We start from the raw sequence: 19,684 nt of genomic DNA, 5'->3' as shown, positions 1-19,684 counted from the left end.
AAGAAGTTCACCCTCTGTCAATTCTAAAATACATCAAGACATTTTTTTTTTTTTAAATGATCTAGTCCTTAACAATTCTTAAAATTAGGTCTTACTTATTTAACAAAAATTGAGCCAAAATCCAGAAGCAGTGTGTCAAACATTGAGGACTTTGACTGGGCCATTGCAACACCTTGATTCTTTTCTTTTTTTAGCCTTTATGTTGTAGATTTGCTGCTGTGCCTCGGATCATTAACCTGTTACATGACCCAATTCAGCCAAACCTTAGCTGTCAGACCGATCGCCTCACGTTTGACCCTTGTATGCTTTGGTATTCAAAGGAGTTGATGGTCTATCAAAACAAGCTCAAATCACTGTTGGAGTGGTTGGTATGAGGTGTTTGTGCTGTGATTGGTTTTCTCCAAATGTTGTGCTGTGCATTATGGCCAAACATCTCCACTTTGATTTCCACTCTTGGTCCAAAGGACATTATTCCAGAAGTCTTGTGGTTTGTTCAGATGCAATTTTGCAAACCTAAGCTGTAGTGGCATAGTTACACATTCTTTTTCTACTTGTACTGTCATGAACTTTATCACTTAATAACTAACTGAGGCCTGTAGAGCATGAGATGTAGCTTTTTCCAGGATTTTTTTTTTTGCGGTGTCCCTTAGCATTGTATGGTTTGACTTAGAGATAAATTTCCTGCACATGGCTTCTGGATTTTGACTTATTTTTTGTTAAATTAATAACACAGTATAATATGTTTAGTTTTGTTGTTTATCTGAGGCTGTATTGAGAGCATTTTAAGACCTCCTAAGGACTAAATCAAGGACATAGCACCTTCAAGAATCAGTACTTTTACCCTAACTTAGAGAAGTAAGTGTTTAATATTAGTATAATGTTGATGGAGTTCTGACTACATGTTTGAGTCAAAGTTGAGGGTTAGCATAACTTGAAAAGGAAAATAAAGACACCAGGAGAGAAGAGCTGGCCCAGTTGTGGTGAAGGGTTAAAAAGAAAGTAGCCACCCATCTCTTTTTTTGATTTCAGTCACAAAACATAGTGGTGCTGGTGTTCTCTACAGTGATCTTGGAAAGAGCTAGGTGTAGCCAGTCTTTTTGGTAAGCATAGCTTGGCTGTCCCTCAGCTAGAAAGAACAAGGTCCTTCAAAGTCAGTCATTAGTCTTCTAATCTAACATAATAAAGAGCACTAAAAGACTTTTATTTAGGAGGTCACAATAAATACAGCCTTTTTCTGTTTAAGATTGGGGATCCACATATTACCAGCTTAAAAATTCCAACTGGTTTGAAAACATGAAGCAGGAAGAGAGCATGCATAGATGTAGATCAGTACTTTATTTCATATGCAGCTTTTCCTCCTCAGATAGCACCGGTGAGGCATACAAATACAGTACAGTTACTGTATTCCAGGCATGTATGAGCTAAGCGCTTGTATTCATGCCATGAGGAAGGCATTTGTCCCCATGAGAGGCTGACAAAGCTGCTTATCGTTGCTTGGGTATGCTTAGATATGTTCTTTATTTCGTTTTTCTATTTAGTTATTAGAACAATTTGCTGTCAAGGGACTCAATAAAGGATCATAAAGTATCTTCAATAATGTATCTGATCTTGAAGCTCCTGTTTAGAAAGGCACAAATGTCAATTTAAATAAACAGGTTGAATAACCACCTTAAGACTGAGGTGTGTTGGGCCAGAGATATCCACTTTTGTCATCTATACAAGCCGCTGATGTTGCACTTAGCACTTTGGTTTGGAGATTGCCTTTGATTTGAGTGAGTTGGTTAATTGAGAGATTGATTGATTTGGTTAATTGGTTTGCAATTCCTTCTGAATGATTCATCATATTGTTTTCTAACCTCTAACCTAAAGGCATGCCCCAAGTTTGTTTGTTTTTTTCCTCCTCTTCATTTTCTCCTCTGGTAGTTTTTAATAATTTGGGCGATGCGCTGCCCAAGCTACCTTTTCTGTCTTTATCTCCTGTAGTTTTTTCCTTTTCCGGTGTCTTTTTTTTAAGAAACCCTCCGCACTCTGAGAACTCTTGACCGTTTTTGAACTGGGGCCCTGTCACATAGACATTTAAAATCTTAGCCTGCGACTGCATCAGCCACGAAAGCACAAGTGAATGTATTTAACAGCCGCCATCTCCTTAGTCGCATCTCTCAAATGTACACGAGTGTACAGTGGAGTGCAGTAACAGGCTGGCGTTTAAAACCTTATCACTTTGCCTGTAGTAAATATTTAAAACATCCAATCTAAATGCACCCACTTCGCCGCTCCTTTGGGTGCCTGGTTGACTTAGATTAGCCGCATATCTTCCGGTCATTAAAACCGAATATCCCCTTAATCCTGGATCTCTAATTCTCCCCAGAAACCTGCGGGTGCTTCTTAAACCTTGTATGGTTTCTTTTACGTTTTGGTTTTGGTTTGAGTAGCAGTAGTTTGAACAGATCAGTAGTGGTTTGCTCTGAGCGGTGTCTTGCGGACAATGCCAGTATGGACTGCATCTCTTTCTCTATCTTCGGAATGCCTCTTCTTCTCCTCTCCATCCTCCTCCTCCTTCTCTTTTTCTGAGCCTTTTCAATGCACTGAACTCTTCTTTTATGGATGTTTATCTCTCTCTTTTTCTCTGTCTTTTCTTTGACGTTTGATTGCGGTGCAGCTTGCTCACATAAAATGAAAGCTGGGTAACATGGGTCTCTCGTGTGTTTCATATGCCCTACGAGGTCCACAATTATCCGCTCTATATGTAAACATGTGTTTTAAAATATACATAAATATGACAAATGAAACAAAAATATGTTCGAGCTTCTGTAACGTAAATTAACGGGTAAGAATAATCCCATGACACACATGTTACCCATTAAACTGACTGAACTGATGAAATTTTTTGCTTGAAAAAATTGCCGTGCAATGTGAGTGAACAACTCGGATCCATTTTAAATGTGCTCACATCTGCACTGTAGTTCAGCCTATATATTGTGTATATATTATAATTTGACTGTTTGATTATTTTTTTAGGACTAAATTTGTGTTTTGCTAAAAGTATATTTTATTTGAGGATCTTCCAGGGCCAAAAATTCAGTGTAGTATCAATATTTTACTTTTGATCTGTTTTAAAAGAAGATAAATGAAGGATATTTTAAGTTTAATTGGATTCTGTGTCAAAGCTTTGATTTCAATTTGAAATGAAAGCACATTGCAAACAATGGCCCTTAATCATAATCCTCAGAAAAACACTCAAACATGCCTTTAGTTTGTTACTTAGTCCACACTTAATATAAATCAGGTTATCTTCCTCCCCTATACCCTTCCGTCCTTCCTTCCTGCAGATCCTTCCTTTATCCCTCCCTCCTTCCTACAGACATATAGTCATATTCTCTCTTCAGGCTTGCTATGCCTGATCTCCTTTTTTATGTGAAGAGATTATTACTTTTGTTTTTCTATTATTTACGTTTTCTATTTAGAGAAGTGGTGCATCGTAAAGACTTTTTACTCTGTGTACATCGTTAGTATGTGTGTGTGTTATCATAAAGGCGTGTAGATGGCCCTGTTGAAATCCCATAAAATCCCTCATCCTTCCTTCCTTGTTTTCTTCCTCTTTTAATTTGTTTTCCAACTCTCTAAAATAATTTCCCTGCATGTCTTCCGTCCCTTCTTCTACTCTTCCTTTTCTTTCCCAATTTTCTCCTTAATTTCCTTCCTATTGTGTCTCTTAAACACCCTCTTTCTCTCTTCCTTTAAACTCACCCGCTCAGACCTTTTTGATTTTGAAAACAAGGACAGGAAGTAATGATGCGTTTATTTTGTGAGGGGTATTTCAACACGGCCATTTCTAACGCAGAGTGACGCGCTTCCGAGTCATAGATTGAACTGTTAGTTAATCTATCACTCCCAGCAGTCTGAAATGTTGCAGTGCCGGGGAAAACCAGTGGGTGGCTCCCTACAGCACAAGGTTTGTGTGCTCGTTAGTACATGCAGACACACACAAGCTCTAATTTCCACAGTCTAGCATCGTCTTTGCAGTTAGTGGAACTTACAGAGTTTTATATGTTATCTTACCAGCATCTTAACTGTGGATGCTTCCTTCAAAGTAAAACTTCCAAAAAAAGCTTAATTTCACATGAATTGTGACTATTCTCTGGTGAAAGATGCACCTGATTAATGTAGGTAAATTTGGTTAAATGTAGATTCACTTAAATTATCCCCGATCATATACACATATAAGCTTTCGCACATAGACACACACTCTACGACAACTCTCACCCCCTGTGTTGCAGCTCCTGAGCGTTATTCATTTTTTTTGTCCCTCAAGGACAGAAATTTCCCACCATCTCTCATCACTACATGTTTCAGTCTTCTAGTATCTCTGATAAGAAGTGATTCAGCCTGATCTGGCCCTCGCAGAGGATAGGTCACTCTCTAGATGCAGTAATATCACACAAATATCTCCCTCTAATATCTGGCTCTGATGAGATTATATTTATTCACCACCATATGAGTCTCGATCAGAGATTGAACTCTGTCGGTTTGTGATTTTTTTTTTTTTTTTCGTTTTCAAAAAAACAAACAAACAAAACACACAGACACACACATAAACACACTTGCACCGTGACACAAACACACACACCAAGGCGCTACTCTGGTGCTGATGTTTGTTGCCTTTCCTTAAAGCCGGCTGACTCCTCCTCGTCCTCGTCCTCTTCGTCCTCCTCTTCCTCCTCTTCCTCCTCTCACCCCCCTGTGGTAAGGCCAATGGTACGCTCCGACGGTAACCTCGCCCGCCGCCCTACCTCCTCCACCATCCCTTCATCCCTCCATCATTCCATCCCTCCCTCTGCTATGCCATCCACGGTATGATCTTCTCGTCCACCCTGTCATCTCCCCCTCTGTCGCTCATGCTGTTAACTTCTGCAGCATGCCGAGATATATATCGCTGTTGTTTGTGCTTTGTTAAATGTATATATATGTGTAGTCCTATATGGTGAAGGACACTGTACGTTATGCAGGCCTAGTATCACTGGAGTCTTGTGACTTTCCTTGGTGGCTGTCATTCTTGCCATGGCGCAAGCTGCCCCCACTTCCTCCCCATGGCTTGCAAGTTGCCCTCCGTATGGAAGTGGTATCTTTCGCGCTTCGTCATCAGTACGAGCCATCATGGTCACGCTGTCTCTCTTTTTCTCACTCTTCTCCACTGATCTATCTGTCTGTATCTGTCTCTTTGTCTGTATCTGTCTGTCTGTTTACGAATCAGTCTTGTGATTTGTCTCTGAATATTTCCAACAATTCCTTATCTTTAGTGTCTGTCTTTGGCTCTCTTTCTCTCTCTGTTACACTTACTGTCACTGTACTTCTTCTGCTCACTCCCCACCCCCACCCCCACTCTTTCAATGGTGCAATGGTGCCCACTGTGGTCCAATTGTGGTATTTACATGCAGTACAGAATTGTGATTTTCCACTCCTCAGAAGGATGTGCCACTTTTAGCATATCTGGCAGTGGAGTTTGGGATAATGCATGTTATCGGTTACTTGTCAACAAGCTTTTATCCCAGAATTACATAAAAATAGAAGTGACTAGTCGTTTTTCCAAACTTTGATTTATTTGCAACACAAAGCAAGTGACTAGTGCAAATAATGAATGCAAATCAGATCAGTAATATGTTGAAAAGTAACGCACCGTGCAACATCTGTTATCCCAAACTGCAGCAGGATGTGTGGAGAATGGCAAGTTCTTTGTGGGAGCACACTGTGTGTTCTTTGTGGGATTAACATAAAGAATTAATGGCTTCTTGGAAAAATACAAGTGGCAAAGCAGATTCAGAGGTCAGAGAGGCTGATGCCGTGTTTCTTTGGGTCACATTTCATTGTTACAGTGACGAAAGATGTAGCACAGCTCTCCTCTGGTTACACGTTGCGTGTAGTCAGGTTTGTTTTGTGCATACTGGCCAGTCAGATAATGGTGAACTGGAGATTTTCTCCTTAATTTTGCATAACTAGTTTTGTCATTAGGATTGCTAATGAGCCGATATCCTTGCTTTCACCCGATTCAGCTGTTATTTGTGGTGTAAATTGTGGATATTTATTCCTTAGCTTGGCCGTTAGCTGCTGTGTTGTGTGCATCGTGCTGTACAAAAACTCTGATGTTGCCTTTGTTTTTCTGCCTTTTTGTTCTGGAGAACGAGCAGGAACAGCATAAATAAATAAATCTGTATTAGAATAGCACTCTGCTAGATGGCTGAATATTTTATCGCAGACTTATTTCCTGTGGATGACAGAAACCTTAGCTAACCTTACCTAATAAAGCAGCAAAAATTCAAATAATTGAATGCGTAAATGTCTGGAGATGCTAAATACTAGAGGCTCTGTAAATAAAAAGAGACCTAGAAGATCACAGTACACAGATGGTGTAGATATGGAGATTTACCACACAGGTAAATAGTGTTTCTACATGGCTGTCACTGCACTGGGCAGTAATAACTTTATCCTCTGGAATATCATCCTTGGATTTTCTTTCTCCAGGTGGCCAGTTTATCTGTGACAAACAATTAGCCTGTCTGCATGATTTATTGAAACAGGAATCAGCCCACAGGCTCGGATTTTTGTATTGTATCTACCGTGAGTTGTTAACAGTGATTTATGAGAGTGCTTACCTCCATCGATGGAAGACTCTCCGTCCCAGTCTCAGATATTAGATTTTTAGTCTATAGCAGTGCAGAATAAATGCAGAAGATTTACTTCAGAGGTCCCAAAAGTGTTTAAAAGCCTGTTTGTCAAATGTCAGCGCATGGCTAGATTTACCTGTAATTGGACGCTTTCTTTGTTGTGATTATGGTGGCGGTGTGGTGAGGTCAAAGAAACAGCGTTAAGGTGTATCAGATGCTTGTAAACATGAATGAAGCGGATTCAATCAGAAATGTCAAGGGATTTTTCCATGAAGTCATACACGTAAGCATGACTGCCCGATTCTCTCCCAGATCTCTTGTGTCAGTTGATTTTGATGGGATTTTGTAGGACGCAAGTTTCCATTTATTAACTCTGTATGTGTGTGTGTGTGTGTGTGTGTGTGTGTGTGCGTATGTGTGTGCCTTTTATTCATATTAACACCCATATGTGTGGGTGGAAATATGGATACAAATGTTACTTGTATGTCTGTGTGCATATGCATGTTTTCATGATCATTTATGCGCGTGCGTGTGTATATGTGTGTGTGTGTGTGTGTGCGTGTGCGTTTGCTTCATTTCCCTATCTATCTGCATGTGTTCCCATGCGTCCTGTGTTTTTTTTTCTAACAAAAAAAAAAACACCAAACCCCACCAAAAGGGACTGCAGAACTCTGAAGAGAACGCCAGGATCTCCATCACCTTCTTCCGGCTGTTCCGCGTGATGAGGCTGGTGAAGCTGCTGTCTCGCGGGGAAGGGATTCGGACCCTGCTGTGGACCTTCATCAAATCCTTCCAAGTGAGGGGAGAACCGGACACAACATGCTAGAATAGGGGGGTTGGGTTTACACAGGGAGAAGTGGCTCTCTTTGTCCTTCCTTTCAGAGCTCTATTTGCTTTCACTTAAGTTCTGTTTTTTAAGAGATTTTACAAGACATTTTAATTTTAACCACACATTTAAAGTCTGTAAATTAAATTTAAAAATTATTTTCAGTTCTGAGATGCATGCAGCTATAAATGCCCTTGTTCTTGTGTAAATCCAGCCTGGTAGAGTCTCACAAGCTACCTTTCCTTGCCTCGCCTTGTCCCTCCTCATCCCCACCTCTTACTTGCGTAGAAGGTCAGGTAGATGCTATTTTTAAAAAAAAAAGAGGGATGGTGTGAGGTAATGGAGAGGATGTTTGGGAGTCTAACTACAGAAGCAGATTATGAAGTTTGAAAACAGGAAAAAAAATCCATACCTTAACGAGAAATCTTTTCTTCGTCTTTCCACTTCTCCTCTTTTCTTTCTTCTTCTTCTTCTTCTTCTTCTTCTTCTATTTATTACCGTCAAACACCCTGCGCCCTACTACTAACCCCTGAGAGCTCACCATTCCCCGTAGGCGAGTTAAGCCGTAGACAAGTTTTGTTTAACGAAGCACTCCACCAAAAAAGTGAAATCATTTGATAGAGAGTTGTGGGGACATTAAAATCATCTGTTCTCTCTCTTGCGTTAGCTGAGACGGGCCACTTCATGTTGTACTACTGCTGCCTGTTTGAACCACAGGCTTAAAAATCAGCAGTGGTTGTGAATATCATTTTGAGCTATGCATTAATATTTTGTGCGCTTATAGAATTTATTTAATTTATGAGCAGGCTTTAACTTTTTCATTTATTCATCATGACTTGGCCCTGCCCTTCTATACACAGGAGTAATATTAGCCAGGAGCACAGTCCTGCACTTTTGCTAATGCGTCTTAATATAGAAAAACAATGTTCTGCCCTTGTTTGGTGCATGTGCTGTATGTTGGGACTGATCTCCTGGCTAAGTCCAGAGAACAGATTGTATTTTGCTGAGGTTTTTCACTCTGAAGTCAGATGATTTGTCCTGGATTGTTTTTGGTGTTGTGCCACACAAGACTGCAGATCCATTCACTTTCACAAGTTTGAAAAAAGAAAAAAAAAAAAAGAAAAGAAAAAAATAGATTGTGACTTTGAAGATTAATTGGACGAGTGAGATTTGAATGAAAATGAATGGACTCCAGCTCTGGTGTAGGATAAGCCTGCAGAAAACTTGCCACTGATGCATCTCTCCTCTCTTCAGGCTCTGCCCTACGTAGCTCTGCTTATAGTGATGCTGTTCTTCATATACGCCGTCATTGGCATGCAGGTAAGCTGTCAGGTTGTTATCCCCTTGTTTCCCTCCCACTGTTATCTTCTCTCACCTTCTCTCCTTTAGCAAGCCTCCGTCCTGTGTCTGTCCCCCTGGAGTCTTGTCACTCAGAGTTCCTGTTTGGTCAAGTTGTTATTTTGCTCTCCCATTATCTTCCTCTCTCTGTTGCTCTTTAGTTACTGTTTGTCTTTGTCTCTCTGCTTCCTCTCTGTTTCACCTGGAAGCTGTTGTATTGTTTGTTTCACTGACGATGAGTAGGAGACACTTTGGTTTGATTTGCTGGGGGATGTCTGGCCACTAAATGTGACCGACTTTCACTTGTCAATGCTGACATCATATGCTGTGTGCTGTGACTACACCCTCCCCTCCTATACAGATGTTTGGTAAGATAGCTCTGCGGGACCACATGCAAATCAACAGGAACAACAATTTCCAGACATTCCCTCAGGCGGTGCTGCTGCTCTTCAGGTAAGGGTGATTAATTTGGGCATTTGCTCTTTTTTACTCCCTCATCGTCTTTGTTATTCCACTTTTCTCCTAATCTGTATACTTTGTTTGTGTAACTGCTCTGGCATTAAAAACTGCCAAATCAAACATGCTAGTCTATATGGGAGCAGCCAAAAACAGCTTGATGTTGATTTACGACAAACGCCCTGAAGGTTTTCTTCCTCTTTTCTGCTTGGTTGTGATGATGGTAAGATTCCATGAAGGGGGACAAAAACCACAGAACCTGAAAGGATGGAATCACACATAATTTACTAGCATTACACCAAGTTTATTCTCCTCAAGTTCAAAAAATGTCTATCCTTTCTTATTCTGGATACACCCCTACATGGAATATATAATAGCACTGAGTCTCCATTAAGAATGACAGTATACTTGGACACTTGATAAGCAGAGGAACTCAAAACTGAATGGATAAAAATCATATATATATATATACAGTGGGGCAAAAAAGTATTTAGTCAGCCACCGATTGTGCAAGTTCCCCCACTTAAAATGATGACAGAGGTCAGTAATTTGCACCAGAGGTACACTTCAACTGTGAGAGACAGAATGTGAAAAAAAATCCATGAATCCACATGGTAGGATTTGTAAAGAATTTATTCGTAAATTAGGGTGGAAAATAAGTATTTGGTCACCTCAAACAAGGAAAATCTCTGGCTCTCACAGACCTGTAACGTCTTCTGTAAGAAGCTTTTCTGTCCCCCACTCGTTACCTGTATGAATGGCACCTGTTTGAACTCATCATCTGTATAAAAGACACCTGTCCACAGCCTCAAACAGTCAGACTCCAAACTCCGCCATGGCCAAGACCAAAGAGCTTTCGAAGGACACCAGGAAAAGTATTGTAGACCTGCACCAGACTGGGAAGAGTGAATCTACAATAGGCAAGCAGCTTGGTGTGAAAAAATCAACTGTGGGAGCAATCATCAGAAAATGGAAGACATACAAGACCACTGATAATCTCCCTCGATCTGGGGCTCCACGCAAGATCTCATCCCGTGGGGTCAAAATGATCATGAGAACGGTGGGCAAAGATCCCAGAACCACACGGGGGGACCTGGTGAATGACCTGCAGAGAGCTGGGACCAAAGTAACAAAGGTCACCATCAGTAACACACTACAACGGCAGGGAATCAAATCCCGCAGTGCCAGACGTGTTCCGCTGCTGAAGCCAGTGCATGTCCAGGCCCGTCTGAAGTTTGCCAGAGAGCACATGGATGATACAGCAGAGGATTGGGAGAATGTCATGTGGTCAGATGAAACCAAAGTAGAACTTTTTGGTATAAACTCAACTCGTCGTGTTTGGAGGAAGAAGAATACTGAGTTGCATCCCAAGAACACCATACCTACTGTGAAGCATGGGGGTGGAAACATCATGCTATGGGGCTGTTTTTCTGCCAAGGGGACAGGACGACTGATCCGTGTTAAGGACAGAATGAATGGGGCCATGTATCGTGAGATTTTGAGCCAAAACCTCCTTCCATCAGTGAGAACTTTGAAGATGAAATGAGGCTGGGTCTTCCAACATGACAATGATCCAAAACACACCGCCCGGGCAACAAAGGAGTGGCTCCGTAAGAAGCATTTGAAAGTCCTGGAGTGGCCTAGCCAGTCTCCAGACCTCAACCCCATAGAAAATCTGTGGCGGGAGTTGAAAGTCCGTGTTGCTCGGCGACAGCCCCAAAACATCACTGCTCTCGAGAAGATCTGCATGGAGGAATGGGCCAAAATACCAGCTACTGTGTGTGCAAACCTGGTAAAGACCTATAGTAAACGTTTGACCTCTGTTATTGCCAACAAAGGTTATGTTACAAAGTATTGAGTTGTATTTTTGTTATTGACCAAATACTTATTTTCCACCCTGATTTACCAATAAATTCTTTACAAATCCTACCATGTGGATTTATGGATTTTTTTTTTCACATTCTGTCTCTCACAGTTGAAGTGTACCTCTGGTGCAAATTACTGACCTCTGTCATCATTTTAAGTGGGGGAACTTGCACAATCGGTGGCTGACTAAATACTTTTTTGCCCCACTGTGTGTGTGTGTATATATATATATATATATACACATATAAGTGCTTATACATAGTCATATTTTATATGCTCAGATGTAATAAGAACAAAGTCTAACATCTGCGTCTCTCTCTTTTTGTCTTTGTAATAATGTGCATGTGTGTGCTTCACTCCATGCTTTTATGCGCGAATGCATACATGCGCACATGCATGCATTTCAATATGTGTGTATGTGTGCCTCTTTGTTTCTGTTGTGTGTCTTTCTCACAACCGCATGCACGCCGGCATTTGCGTCGGCGTCCATGCATATTTGGTTGGTTGTGTGCATGCGTCTGTCTATCAGATGTGCAACAGGTGAGGCGTGGCAGGAGATCATGCTGGCGTGTTCACCCAAACAGCCGTGTGAGAAAGGATCAACCAATGAAAGCAGCTCATCCAACGAGGACTGTGGCAGCCAGTTTGCCATCATTTATTTTGTCAGCTTCTACATGCTCTGTGCCTTCCTGGTGAGTACAGGCACACATCTAATTTTAATTAGTAAAAGGAGAGTATTTCATGTGACTGTCATAACCACAAATAGCAAATTAACATATTTCAAATTGTGCCAGAAAGATGACTTTGAAATTGTGTGTTACATTTAATAGACTGTAGAGAAATGTAGTACATGTTGATTGAACTGGCAGGTCTATAATTGTTTAGAGTGGTACGATAGAAACTTATGGATTTCTGATTTTCCCCAGATCATCAACTTGTTTGTGGCCGTCATCATGGACAACTTTGACTACCTGACGCGTGACTGGTCGATCCTGGGGCCACATCATCTTGACGAGTTCAAGAGGATCTGGGCTGAATATGACCCAGAAGCTAAGTAAGTTTACAAAGCTATATTTGCCACTTTTCATCTGTTTCAAACATATATTCATGCATTTATTTTGGCTGTGTATTTTTACTGCTTATAGTTTAGTAGACAGGGAAGCTTTCTGCTCAAAACTGCTCAATTTATTTCTTTAATTAAATCCTTAGTTATGTTCAAGTAGTTGAAATAATCTGTCCGTGCATCCTGTTTCTACTGCAAAAACACTCCCTGGAGTACTCTCTATCCGTGGTTGAGAATCACTAGTGTAGAGCGTCTCTAAAATTCAACATCTATGCTGGTTTTTAGGGGGAGAATAAAACATCTTGATGTGGTGACTCTGCTCAGAAGAATCCAGCCTCCCCTCGGGTTTGGAAAGCTCTGTCCACACAGGGTGGCTTGCAAGGTAAATACATTTGTATGGCCACACAAATTCCTAAACAAGGCTGCAGAGTTATCAAAAATATACATAACAGCTCAAGTACCATCACTGCATGAGTTAAAAAAAATCCTCATGTTGTGTTGTATTAGAGTGGTGACATATGCACAGCTAATAACGCCTTGCACAATGACTCAAAACACATACTGACAACAAATCGTACCTGGGAAAATATCTCAAAAAAATCTCTCTAACGAAAGATTAGCGTCCTTAGAGTTGAACTGCTGTCTGCGTATTTTTAACAAACTGTCAGCTGCCAGTATCTGTTGGCAGCTGTTAGGGCAATTCACTGTGTTAAAAAGGTGCGTGTGTTTTTCATCTCACGTAGCGTCTGGTGTCGATGAACATGCCTCTGAACAGCGACGGAACAGTGATGTTCAACGCCACACTGTTTGCCCTGGTCAGAACCGCACTCAGGATAAAGACAGAAGGTAAAAAACACGTATGGGGGCAATCACTAGCACACAACTGTAAAGGTCACACATGTACGCACCAGTGGGCACATCATCATACTTGATAGCACAATGTGAAATTGCGTGTTTTCTTATTTTGCCCCACTTTTTTTAAAACCTATTTTATAGAGGGGTTGTAATGTAATTTCCAACTATGGAAATTCTAGTTTGAATCTACAATGTGTACTTCATACTGTGCTTTGTGTGTGCAGGGAACTTGGAGCAGGCCAATGAGGAACTGAGGGCAATAGTGAAGAAGATATGGAAGAGAACCAGTATGAAGCTCTTGGATCAAGTAGTGCCCCCTGCTGGTGGTATGTACACCCTGCAGCACAGTTTCTTATGCACAAATATTTAAGAAGTGAATGTTTCCAATAGACATTACTGTCACCTTACTGTGGTCAAAACCTTGGTTGCATCACTTGCAGTGGAGTTTCTGAAAAATCTTGCAGCATGTTAATTTTAAGCATTATTCTTTTTTAATAATGATGTTGTTGTTTTTTTGTTTCTGCAGATGACGAGGTAACAGTCGGGAAATTCTACGCCACCTTCCTCATCCAGGAATATTTCCGCAAGTTTAAGAAAAGGAAAGAACAAGGGCTGGTGGCCAAGGTGCCCCCCAAAACCGCACTCTCTCTGCAGGTATACAGACAAGTTTTGTCCACAGTAGAGCTAAACATTACAGAAGTAGATTTCTGACATTCGAAATTTGCTCCTGGGTTACAACATGATATGTAAGCAACACTGCTGTGTCTGTGTGTAGGCGGGCCTGCGGACATTGCACGACATCGGTCCGGAGATTAGGAGAGCCATCTCCGGAGACCTAAATGTGGAGGAGGAGCTGGATAAAGGTGTAAAGGAGCCTGTGTCAGCGGCGTCTGAGGACGATATCTTCAGGGTAAAGGTTGGATACACACACCTTCACTCACTCTCCAGAGAGAGAGAAAAAGAAAGAGAGAGAGAGAGATGATCAACGCCAGCTTGAAGCCGTATTGCATCATGCACATAAACATGCATTCTTGCATGTGCTTAGTCAAGAAGACATAATAAAAAAAGCCTCATGTTCCACCACATAGCTTGGCTACAAAATGCTACACTCACTGAACTATATTTATGGATTTTGGGGGGATGTGTGGGGTCCAATGAAAATAAGTTTTTAATAAACACAGCAGTATTTTACACACTATAATCACTAAACAAATATTCAGCGCTGCAACTGTAAGGATTACATACTTACACATACACACAGCTCCTTCTACAGTAAGAGGGTGAGTTATGCTATCGACCTTTCATTTTCGCCACCATTATAACATTCATATGCTGTTTTGTTTAGTTTTTTTTGCTGCTGTATTTGCATTGTGTACCAAAAATAGACAGCCAAATGTCTGTGCCTAGCTAAAATGAAGGTTAATAGAAAATAAAACTCCAGTGTCCAGTTTATTTAATTTTATCAGTCTGCTTTCATTTACTAAAAATGTTCTGAAGTTTTTTGCCTTTTGATAAAAGCTTTTTGCTTTGCATTCCCAATCATTGCTGCAAGCAGTGTTTTGAATTATGGATGTTGGGGTGTGGTGCTGTACATTATTAAGATATTCTTTAACTTAACCTTTCCATTTCTCTTCTCAACTTTTTGTGTTCCTCCATCTCAACCGTCTCCGCCCACACCACAGCGCACAGGAGGGTTGTTTGGCAACCATGTCAACTACTACAACCAGAGCGATGGCCGTGGGTCCTTCCCGCAGTCTTTCACTACCCAGCGTCCCTTGCACATCAGCCAAAAAGGGTCACCTTGTGAAGGCGAGAGCCCGTCTCATGAGAAGCTCATGGATTCAACTACTTTCACCCCTTCCTCTTACTCCTCATCAGACTCTAACGCCAACATCAACAATGCCAACAACACTGGCATGGCCGGGGTGGCAACCCAGGGCATCAGTCGATTCCCGAGCCCATCTATAAGCACTGTGGATGGGCACACGGGGCAGCCACTCACCCCCATTCTGCTGCCAAGATCTGCATGGTGCTTTCCTCCAAAGAGGTGAGTGCAGGCTCAACAGCAGCTTCCATTTACACCTTGTTTTGAACTTTTCTGCTTCTTTCCTACTTTATGTGCTCCTTGATTGTGTTGTGAATAATTTGCTTTCCTCTTCCATAGCCCAGGCATTAGTACAAATATTTAACTGCCTTGTTTTAACATAATTAACAAAAAAGATGTCCATATAGACATAAATAATTCAGCTGTTTATTTCTTTTTACTACCTGCTTTCTTTCCCTGTCTTTTGTTTCTGGTGGCGAGCAGGACGTGTTTTTATGACAGCCTCATGCGGTATGTTGCCAGGGGACAGAGAGAGAGAGAAAGAGAGAGAGTGTGTGTGTGTGTCTGTAATCTCATAATGGCATATAAAATAACATAGCTGTCAGGGTGCTATAGTAACACTTGTTGCTATGCACACAGTGCTTTATTTTGCAATAGCAAAAAGCAGGCTACATGCTGTTACTATAAAAATCAGCTACCAAAGCTGTAGATAGACTGTTTGGTTCAATGGGGCCAAACGTTTCCTATCAAGGCTTCTCTGAATGCTGTTTTTTTTTTTTTGAGGGGGGGGGGGTGTAATATGACAGATCTGGGTTAGACACTGTATAGAAACATACAAACATCTGAAAGCTTATACTTATTTGCTAATTTTAATGCAAATGTGGAAATGTGTGCTCTACGCTCACTGCCACTTTAATAGGTACACTTTGCTAGTACCAGGTTGGACCCAGTTTTGTTTTCAAACTGCCTTTTGACACGATGGCGTCACGCAGCTGTTGTAGATTTCTTGGCTGCACATCCATGATGTGAATCTTGCCTTTCATCACATCCTAAAGGTGCTCTACTGGACTGAGACCCTTTCTTGGATGTCTGCTGCTGTGATGGTTGGACTGAGATCTGGTGGCTTTGGAGGCCATTTGTGTGCATAGAACTCACTGTCAAGAAATTAGTTTGGGATTATATGAGTTTCATGACATGATGGACTGATTCTTATATAGCTGTATTTGAGTACTCAGTGTTTCATGCAACATTCTTCATTTACCAGTTCAGGCTCATTCATTAAAGACTTTTTTCTACACCAAAGTGCTTTTTGTTTAAGATTTACAGACATTATTACTCCAATGGATGCATCAGGAGCACATTGGGGTTCATTATCTTGCCTTTAGAATACTTGTATGAGATCTAGACTAGAGCAGCCAGTGATCAAACAACCAAACCTTCCTATTAGTAGATGACCTGCTCAACTGAGGTACAGCCACCCCAAATAATGTGCAGCCATCAGAAGGTGGGCACACTGTGGACATAAAGGGATGGACATAGTTAGCAGCAATACTCAGGCTGGCCGCAGTGTTAAAACGATGATCAGTTGGTGCAAAGCATCACTATCCACCTGTACTATTGATGCAGGTTGAATCCATCCTGTCATTTTTTTTAGGACAAATTCCGAGTCCACTATCTGATTGTCACAGCAGTATTTTTCAAAGATCATTTTTCATCATGAGCTTGAGCTTGTGTAAAATGTCGCCTTATTTTCCTGTTTTTAGCTAACAGGAATGGCACTTTCTTTAGTCTTTTGCTGCTGTAGCACAAGGTTCAGTGTTGTTGCATTTAGAGATGCTGTACTGCTGCCTTCCTATCGGCTCAAAGCAGTCTGGCAATAACACTCTGATAGATATCTGCATTAATGAGCTCATAAACAGGTTTACCTGTCAAAGTGGCCGGTGACTGTATATTCATGAAATTTGGTTTATATGTTTTGAAAGTTGTGCTTTAATTGCTCCATGTCAAGTTAAAATATATTACCAAACTTTGCATTTATTTTGATTTTAGTGGCTTAATTACTTTCGACTAGCATCCCTCTCTGAACGACTTCACATATTAAGTCACTGTATTTGTAAGGCTTTAAAAACAGCAGTCAGTTAATATGTATATCATTGCCTTGATTTATTTTGCCCACTTGTTGGGATGTTGAGCCAGCTTTACACTTTAGTTACGATAACTGATTGTGTGTGCTGGCATGTATGTCCGCAGTTTTTCCCATTCAGTAGGCCTACTTGGACAGTAATGAATCTAAAATAATACACTTGAGTACAAGCAAAGCAAAGTATAAGCTTTCTGATGGACTGGATTTAATCAGTTCAGTAACAGGTTAAGATCCATCAAGGCTTAGCCAAAATCATCAAGTTAGGTCGTTGTTCTAACCCAGAGTTTGCCGTGGAACCGTTAGCTGATTAAAGGGACATCTGGCATTTTTAGTTTTTTTTGTTTGATTGTTTTTTTTCCCACATGATTTGTTTTTCTTCACCACACTGTTGTTTGGGGAGGTTTATGTGCTGCTTAACAAAAATTAAATTAAAAATTCTGGGACTTGAAACTGAAACTTGGCATCATATTACGCCTCTTAATTCGAAACTCTGGGAAACTGAAGTGCTGTTGCTTGGAAGTAAAAACACATCTGGTGAAGAAGAAGAGAATAAAAATTAAATGCCAGAATGTCTCCTTAAAGCTTGAGTATTGGGTATGAAATACAGTTGTGGTTAAAAGTTTACATACACTCATTGTAGGCATGAATGTTGTGGTCATTTGGAGCATTTAGTGATTTCTTTGAACTGTGTTTTTTTCCCCATGAGGAATGGTTTTACTGCATACATTTTTAATAATTTAAAAAAAACTGAATTGCATGCACAAGTTTAAATTTATTTTGAATTGTCTCTAATCCACACAGGGTCAAAACTACACATACATGCTCAAGCATATAGATGCACCCCCTCTAATATTTGGTTAAATATCCTGTGGAAAGTTCCACCTGAACCAGATGATTTGGTAGCCCTCAACAAGCTTCCAGGATCATTCTGGCTGGATATTTGACTACTCTTAGCAGAATTGACAGAGTTCGTTTAAATTGGTTGGTTGAAGTTGAGTCTTTGGGAAGGCAGAAGCTTAATGGCAGCCTGCTTTATCCATTCTAAAACCTGCTGTCATCTGTTTTTGGGGTCATTTTTTGGATCATAGCTTCATCTTTACTTCACTTCACTGATGTCAAATGTCTCAGTCTTTGTTCCGTCTGAACATAAAACATTTCTCCAGAAGTCATTTGGCTTGTCCATGTGGGACTCAATATATACATGCGTTAACTTAAATATTTTAATAGGTGGTTCTGAAGGTTCTACGATCTCTTTTAACTTTGATGTTTCACTACTTTGCCAAAGAAACTACTGGAAGACGAGTGTTAGTATCCACAATGAAGCATTTTAAATCCCAGTGGGCTGAGAAAATGCCAACCAAGAAATGAGCCTCTGCTCCAGAACCGACACCTTTAAGCTCGACTGATATTTGCAGCTGCCCACATGGGTGAGCCAAATGGCTGGTCTAGGTGGAACTTGCCAAGGGAATTTTAATGGAAAATTGGTGGGGTGTATCTATATATTTGAGCCCATGGGTATACTTTTGAACCTGTGTGGATTAGAAAAAATCCAGAATAAATATAGATCTTGTTTTTAAACTTATTAAAGATGTATGCTGTACAATTATTCCACCCTGGAAAAAGAACATCCCCAAATTACCATGGCATTCATGCCCATGATGAATGTAAATAAACTTCTCACCGCAACTGTGGATGTGACTGGGAAGAAGACATCTTTGAAACGCAAAGAGAATTATAACCTCCTCGCACCAGACAAGCACAAGTATATTATAAATTGGATTTGAATCTTAGTCTCCTGAGGGAAAGTCTCGTACCTAACCCATCGTACCACAGATTCTGACTCGCTACATGGTCTTGCTAGCTCTTTACGCTACTTTTACAATTCACTCGGTCTGGTCTGAACATATTTGTGATTAGCCTGTCAGAGCCCAGAGAAGGTGCATGAGTCTAGTTTCCTATCAGACAACTGTATGAAAGGTTGCTGTGGAAATTTCCTTCTGTCCAGTGACGCCAAAAACGCCAGCTCCAGCTTTTTTCTCTGATAAGCAGTGAGTCGCAGAAAGCAATAGCCTCAGATTCTGGGACTTTACTGACCTTCAAATGATGATAGCAGCATAAAAAGTACTGTATTAAAATAGAGCTCCCTGAGAGCAACATTCCTTCAGAATATAGTCTCTTCTGTGTTTTTTAAAGATGTCTGAACTTCAGTCTTGCTATCAATTGCTATAATCCAGGTGTTGCCTTTTATTGCTATTCACCATTTTGCTTCAAGAAAATAGCTGCAATATCCACCCGCTTCTTTTCAGACTCTCCTCCTCCTTTGCCTTCCTACATGCAGTAGCTAAGCATCCATGGGTTTCTCCTTTCAGTTTTATTGCAAATAATTTTTAGTGTATTTACATGTACTTGTCTGTCTTCCTGTTTTTCCGTGTGTCGTGCGTCTTTATGTTCATTCTGTGTTTTTTGTTTGTTCGGCCGTTTGCTTGTTTGTCTGTAGCTCAGACTCGTGTGACAGTCATCTGCCAATCATCCGAAGAGGGGAGGGGTCAACAGAGGAGACATACGACGAGAGCTATGTTGAAGACAGGGTGTACCATGAGGATGACCACTCGCTCTCGTCTGACATGTAGCGTTTAAACACATATGCACTCAA

At 40.8% G+C, this 19,684-nt stretch overlaps 1 protein-coding gene across 1 annotated transcript in view; it reads left to right on the top strand.

Annotated features, from left to right (window-relative positions):
* cacna1c (calcium channel, voltage-dependent, L type, alpha 1C subunit) overlaps nt 1–19,684 on the top strand; it is a 218,339-nt gene that overhangs the window by 186,362 nt on the left and 12,293 nt on the right. The window contains exons 33-46 of the mRNA XM_085437765.1: nt 4,672–4,755; nt 7,318–7,455; nt 8,740–8,805; nt 9,185–9,276; nt 11,675–11,837; nt 12,072–12,199; nt 12,494–12,590; nt 12,952–13,054; nt 13,288–13,389; nt 13,590–13,717; nt 13,839–13,973; nt 14,746–15,110; nt 15,372–15,398; nt 19,529–19,657. Coding sequence (XP_085293891.1) covers nt 4,672–4,755; nt 7,318–7,455; nt 8,740–8,805; nt 9,185–9,276; nt 11,675–11,837; nt 12,072–12,199; nt 12,494–12,590; nt 12,952–13,054; nt 13,288–13,389; nt 13,590–13,717; nt 13,839–13,973; nt 14,746–15,110; nt 15,372–15,398; nt 19,529–19,657 — 1,757 coding nt within the window. The remainder of the gene's footprint in view (nt 1–4,671; nt 4,756–7,317; nt 7,456–8,739; nt 8,806–9,184; nt 9,277–11,674; nt 11,838–12,071; nt 12,200–12,493; nt 12,591–12,951; nt 13,055–13,287; nt 13,390–13,589; nt 13,718–13,838; nt 13,974–14,745; nt 15,111–15,371; nt 15,399–19,528; nt 19,658–19,684) is intronic.

The sequence above is a fragment of the Copadichromis virginalis genome, linkage group LG17 (genome assembly GCF_057382275.1).
Source record: "Copadichromis virginalis isolate Kocher_CV1m ecotype Utaka linkage group LG17, C_Virginalis_male_GT1.1, whole genome shotgun sequence".
Taxonomy (NCBI): Eukaryota; Metazoa; Chordata; class Actinopteri; order Cichliformes; family Cichlidae; genus Copadichromis; species Copadichromis virginalis.
The sequence above is the reverse complement of the archived record's forward strand: the minus strand, read 5'-3'. Positions and strand labels throughout refer to the sequence as shown.